At 39.0% G+C, this 6000-nt stretch overlaps 1 protein-coding gene across 4 annotated transcripts in view; it reads left to right on the top strand.

Moving 5' to 3' along the window:
- Positions 1-252: 252 nt before the first annotated feature.
- ATXN2 (ataxin 2) overlaps positions 253-6000 on the top strand; it is a gene marked incomplete at both ends in the record, with an annotated part of 42522 nt that continues 36774 nt past the window's right edge. Inside the window, 4 exons of one of the 4 annotated variants that reach the window (XM_079543918.1) lie at positions 253-282; positions 1676-1735; positions 2466-2537; positions 2774-2924. In XM_079543918.1, the coding sequence (XP_079400044.1) occupies positions 1703-1735; positions 2466-2537; positions 2774-2924 (256 nt within the window). Of the gene's footprint in view, positions 283-1675; positions 1736-2465; positions 2538-2773; positions 2925-6000 lie in introns of those variants that run through there. The other 3 variants (XM_079543919.1, XM_079543916.1, XM_079543917.1) reach the window with 3 other exon arrangements.

Genomic DNA, 6000 nt, shown 5'->3' with positions numbered 1-6000 from the left:
ACACAGCATTGGTATTTTCTTTGTTTTGCCATTTATTGTAGGTAACCTTTTTACCCATTTACTGGTCTTGCTTGTAGATCAGTAATTTGAAGGATAGATGCAACTGCTAAGTTTGGCTCTGGGGAAGAGCTGGTTTTCTTTGCTCTGATTCTCAGCACCAAATGAAGTTTGGTTTTTGAATTTGTTACGAAATTGATCCTTTTCAACATTTCTGAGTTGTATCTTCTGTCTGTGTTTCCTTTCAGAGGTCGCAGCAGTGGCAAAGGACCGCCTCAGCCCACAGTGAGTATTTTTTCCTTGTTGTTTCCTCTTTAGATACAAGGAAACAGCTTCTCTGGTGGTCTTTCTTAGCAATGTGAAAATGGCACATTGTGGAATAATCTAACTTTTTTTCCTTTCAATACCTCAATGAGTATTTTAGACTGAGATGTGCTTTTTTAAATGTAGAAAATCTCGCATTCATCTGAGTCTGTGATTCTATGATCTAAGTCTCCTGGGAGAATGGGGAGAGAAGGAGCTCTTAAACATTTGAAACATGCCAATAAAAATCTTTCTTGTGATTATGGTTGCAAATACATGGATAAATTTTAACTTGGGAACAGATTCAAAAGCATTGCCTCTCTGGAAACTCTCTGAACTGATTTCTTTAAGCAGAGGACTGAAGGCAGGGAGACAACGCTTTGTTAAATAGAAGTAGCAATTGTGTTCAGCTTTACTACAAAATAGCTAACTTAATGTTATTGTAGCTAAGCCACTGTTACCTGTGTGTGTAACTTTAGTTACTGTCAAGGCCAATACACTGTTGCACCGTGGATGTGACTTGGTTTGTAGGATGTGTTGTGGAAGGTAAAGATCTGGGTCTTGATTCAGAAAACGGATCTTTGAACTGCACTAATCAAATATTTGCTAATTTGTTAGTGGCCTGTTTCTCAAGGATGACTAGTTCTAGGGAATGGGGCAGGAGTAGGAAGGGCTGAAAGGACTGCAGTTTACCTCTATAAGGGTATATTGAAGATAATGGTAAAAATTATTCAGTAAAAATAAAGAGGCTTTGAGGGAGAGCAGTGAAAAAGGTGATGTACAAGTAGGAAGTGTTAGGCCTTCTGTGTTCCTTACTGAGTGTTGAGCACAGGAGCATCCTTAAATATGTTGGTTTCTGGGTTCTGAAACTGCAGTGAGTGGCTTTTGGCCACTAGTTTTATAATAGGCTTTGTAGCTCTTTAGCAGTTCACAACTGGATGACTTCGTGTCCTGTTAATCATGTCATCAGGTCTGTTTACTTCAAAGATGTAGTTCAGGGAACATTTCTCCTTCAGCAACAGTTGAGGTGCCTTGTCCCTGTTCCCAGGGAGGGCTGCTAGGAGGGCTTCTCAGTTGTGAGACTTGGTATGTGAGTTTTGTCCACCCATTAATGGGATTGATATTGGGTTGAGGCACACTATAAGGTTTCTCATGTTTTTAAGGCTGCTCTGATATTTAATTGATCAGAGAAAGGGTCCTCTGGACATCTGCTGGGACTTAAATTCAGCGTATACTGACCAAGTGAGGTTTTTTGACCAGTCTTTCTAGCAGCTGGTCTGTACTGCTGAGAGCTGACTTTGTTTTTGTAGCGTTGCCTTTCTGAATTACAAGTGTTTCCCATAAAAATGACAACTTTTTTGGTTTTTTTTTCCAGATTTCTTTCGATGGCATCTATGCAAACATGAGAATGGTTCACATACTTACATCAGTTGTTGTAAGTCCTCATATTTGCAAGGCGTGTAAACAGTTTCTATAGTGACAGAGAATTGTTAAATATTGCACTAATTGTAATATAATAGAGTGAATAATAAAGTTCAACAGTGGGCATCCTGTTCCAAGATTGAAATTTGAACAGTCATAGTAATAGCTATTGTGTATTTTTGGCTTGAAAAACTGCAAATTATATTTGGGATGGCAGACTTCTTACGCTCGTTGGTTGTATTTTGAATTTTATGTCTCCAGAGGCATTATGAATAAGTAATACATTTATATACAGGCAGCAGAAGCCCTTCTCCCTTCAGGTTGTTAAGGGAACATGACAAAATTTGGTGACACACTGTCCCACAGCAGCTAGAATCTGGACTAAAACTTTAACCTTACTTATGCCCATGCATATGCACGGATTTGTTTTTGCACAAAGACTTGTTTGCATGCATGCATAGCTAATCAAAAGTCTCATGTGTACCGAAAACACTTTCATGAGTATCTTTAATAAACTCTGGGACATACCCCAGTGTTTGTCTCTGTGGCACGCAGAGACGTGTTTGTAAATGGGCAAATGTTGAAAAAGTTTGGGTGAAAAAAAAAGATTTGACTGAAAACTGAGCTTTTTGGTTTAGTTTTTTTACACATTGTGCTTCTGTAAATATGTATTTTTGAGAAAATCACTCGTATCATTTGTCAGGCTGACAGAGTGCTACACTTGGATTTTTCTTGCATTCTAGGGATCCAAATGTGAAGTACAGGTGAAAAATGGTGGTATATATGAAGGAGTTTTTAAAACCTACAGTCCTAAGGTAATTTTTTTTTTTCCTTTTTGGCTCTTCCTTCTTTTGAAAGGTACAAATACTGTATAATTGATGCTTCATTAAATTGGAATATTTATTATCAGTTGTTCTGACCCATCCATGTTTAGGCTTACACATGCAGATTCATTTTTGCAAACCTCTGTAAATGTGTGCTTTTCCCAAGCATGTCAGTTACCAGTAGTCTATGGTGTATTCAATTAGGATATTCTTTTTATCTCTACTAGTGTGATTTAGTGCTTGATGCTGCTCATCGGAAAACTGCAGAATCCAGTTTGGGGCCAAAACGTGAAGACATACTAGAAAGTATTTTATTCAAGTCTTCAGATTTTGTTATGGTGCATTTTAAGGATATGGATACCAATTACGCAAGAAGAGGTATACATTTTTTAAGATTCTTAAAGTTATTTGTATTTTAAGATCATAAGTCAAGATTTCAAAAGTTTTATATAAATTTTTTTGATGCTTTTTATGTCTTTCAATGCCAAGGAGTGAAGCTGCGTGTTTGTAGATTTTCAGGTTGGTCAGCAATTGTCACTGGGAGCCAAGTGTTCATTGCTACACACATGCTTTATTCCCAGGTAGCAGCGACTTAAAGATGTATGGATTCATAGAAATTTAGAGAGATTTTTGCTCTTCATCTTGTATTTCCACATGTGTGTGTTCTTGCCTGATTTAAGGCTGGAGGATAAGATGCTTGTTTCAAGGAATTTGCTTTTCCTCAAAGAAGGATGCATAATATCAGAGCAACAGTAGCATTGAAATGCAGATGTGTTCCAGGTTCTGCATAGGATTTTGACTTTGAATTACGCAAAAGCTGTCTTATAATGGATCTGCTATGAACATCTCTTTAATGTAAATGCAAACTGGATTCTCCATTACGCTGCCTTTCTAGATTTCTAGTGAGCAGATGGAATGAAAAATCTACTACTTCTAGGAATAATTACTGAATGGCAGTTTTCTAGAAGAAAACGACTGCTTTATGTTGAAGTCACTCAGTTTGCATTATGAGGTGGAATGTCTTTGCATCTAAATCTTTTAAGTAGCTGGAGAGGAGAGCTGAAATAAAACTGTACAGACAGTAAGATAAACTGGAAGGCTGCAGAACTTGATAACTCACAGTGGGTAAATTAATCTGCTTTCCATTTTGTCTCAACAACTTCTTATCGTGAAACCACACTTGAAAGAGCAAGCAAGTCTCTGATCACACCTGCACGTGAGAGCAATGAAAGGCTTTCTGCTTCTTGGGAAGTTAAGTTAGCAAAGATTCAAAAGAAAGAGTGTGTATGAACACACATGCAAAGAGGAACTGTGGGCGTTTTGTTCTTATAGAGGAACCCAAGTCTTGGTGATAGGGTCAGATAAGTGTGTGATCCACAGTAAAGACTGAATTTGAACTTCTAGGTGAGGGGATTGTGCTCCCTGCTATGTTTGCACTGAGTTGTTACCATCTGGTGTCCAGCTCCATTTGATGGTGCTGAGCTTCACACAAAACAAAGGCTATTAGCTTCTACAGACCCAGGAAGAAGTATTTTAAAATTGCCTACCCATCAGTGTCTTTTGGCTATTTCAGACAAGGCAGTATACTGTTTGGAGATGCTGCATTGGAAAGAAAGCTTGCTGTCACTTGAAAATGTAATCAAACAAAAGGGCACTCCTCAGGCACTTGGTTGCTGCAGGAGAGGCTTGCTAGACTAGAGTTTATTGGGTGGGAGTGTATGTGTTTGGTTTCTCCCTCCTGTTCTCAGACAAATGCAAGACTTCTGAGGAGCCCTTGAAGTAAACTTACTTTCTTCAGAAGATACTGTGCTGTGTCTGGGGTCGTGTGAATTTTTATTCTGGCATTTGCTTCTATGTTGAGCTGGGGGGGCTTTGGCCAAATGGTGCTCCTTAGATTTTGAGTACAGATCTTCTGAGTTACCCTCAGACTTGAACAGCAGAGGTGTTTGCTTCGTTGTCTCTGCCTTTGTGTCGAAGTCAGAAAAGCGGACTGGAAGAGGAGTGGTGAAGAGCAATAGGTAGAAAGAAGGGGAATGGGATGGATTCTTCTTTCAGAAGGAGTGGAAAATACAGTTATCTCTGAAAAAAAAAACATCCAAAGCAGTCTGCCAAGCACCTTTCATTGCTATCTTACTTGTGCAGCTTTGGGGCAACGAGCTGATAATTAATCCTGCAGCAGCATCAGTAGTGTGAGTACAGGGAAGGTAATGGCAGTATAAGCTGGAGGTGGGTGAAACCACTCTGTTCGGAAGCAACAGCCTTGAATTTGCCTATGCCAAGCATGACATTGCACCTTAAGTTGGATCAGTGGAGAAAGCGTGGTGCCTACCTAGACTGTGGAAATTGGAAGTGTTGGGAGAGGGGGGAAAGTAGGACTGCATAGATAAGAACCTTCTGACAGCTTAAGCATCAAGAAATAAATCTCTCCTTGCTACCTGAGCCCTTATTTGCAACTTTGTCAGTCTATCTAGACCTTTGTGCTTGAGTAGATTCCTGTCAGGCTTCAAAAGGAATCAAAAAGAATCATCTGAGGGTCACTCAGTGGAGTCAGGGCTTTCTGCAGTACCAGCAGATTAGCTAGTTAGATTATTGGGCCCATACAAATGGAATAGAAGGGCACATTTCCACAGAATAAGCTTCTAACAGCATTTCCTGTAGTCCTAAACACTGATCAGGCAGCTCTGCTGGTTTGCATATGATTCAAATTTGAGTAAGGCTTGAGTTGTCTTCTTGGCTCCTCTTTAAAGACAAGAACATTCAAGATCATAACTACTGTTAAAGTAATAGGCTTCTACAATGTTTTTATTGTTTTTTTGGCACAGTCACTACGCTCTGAGAAAAGTAATACAAATCCAATAAAAAAAAAGGCAAGAGAGAACTGGCTATTTAAGTTTTTCCTTGAATTAGCACTGAAAGGGGCATTCTTCCAGAGAAAGTGTTGGAAGGGGAATAGCAGGAGGCACATTGTGAACAAAGGAAGGAAATGTTCGCCCTGGAGAACTAGCGGTAACTGGTTCTAATGTTTTAAATCAGTAGTAAGTAGTTTCAACAGTAAACTCTTAGTTGTTTTGTAACATTTAAGCTGAAACATCAATTTTCTTTGAGCCATGCGAACTTGATCAAAGTTTGCAGTGTGCAATACAAACACCTTTGGCACCTAATGCACATTGGCTTAATGGCTTTTGAACTATGCTTAAATGCATATTTGTGCTCTTCCCCATGAGCACAAAACATGTTTGAGAAAACAAGCTTTTATAATGCCAAATTTAATCAAACCTGGACTCTTAATTGCTCTATTCTGGCAATCCTTTCTCTAAGTCATCTAATAGCACACACTTGAAGAATTTGCTCAAGCTGAGGCTTTTCTTAGAATGCGTATTCTTGATTTGCTTCTGCTTCATGTGAATTTCTGTCGTGTTAAGTTGTCCTTGGGATTTTTTTTTCCCCAGTTAGC

This window comes from Tetrao urogallus, assembly GCF_951394365.1.
Source record: "Tetrao urogallus genome assembly, chromosome: 17".
NCBI classification, from domain to species: domain Eukaryota; kingdom Metazoa; phylum Chordata; class Aves; order Galliformes; family Phasianidae; genus Tetrao; species Tetrao urogallus.
This window is presented reverse-complemented; position numbering and strand designations above follow the sequence as displayed.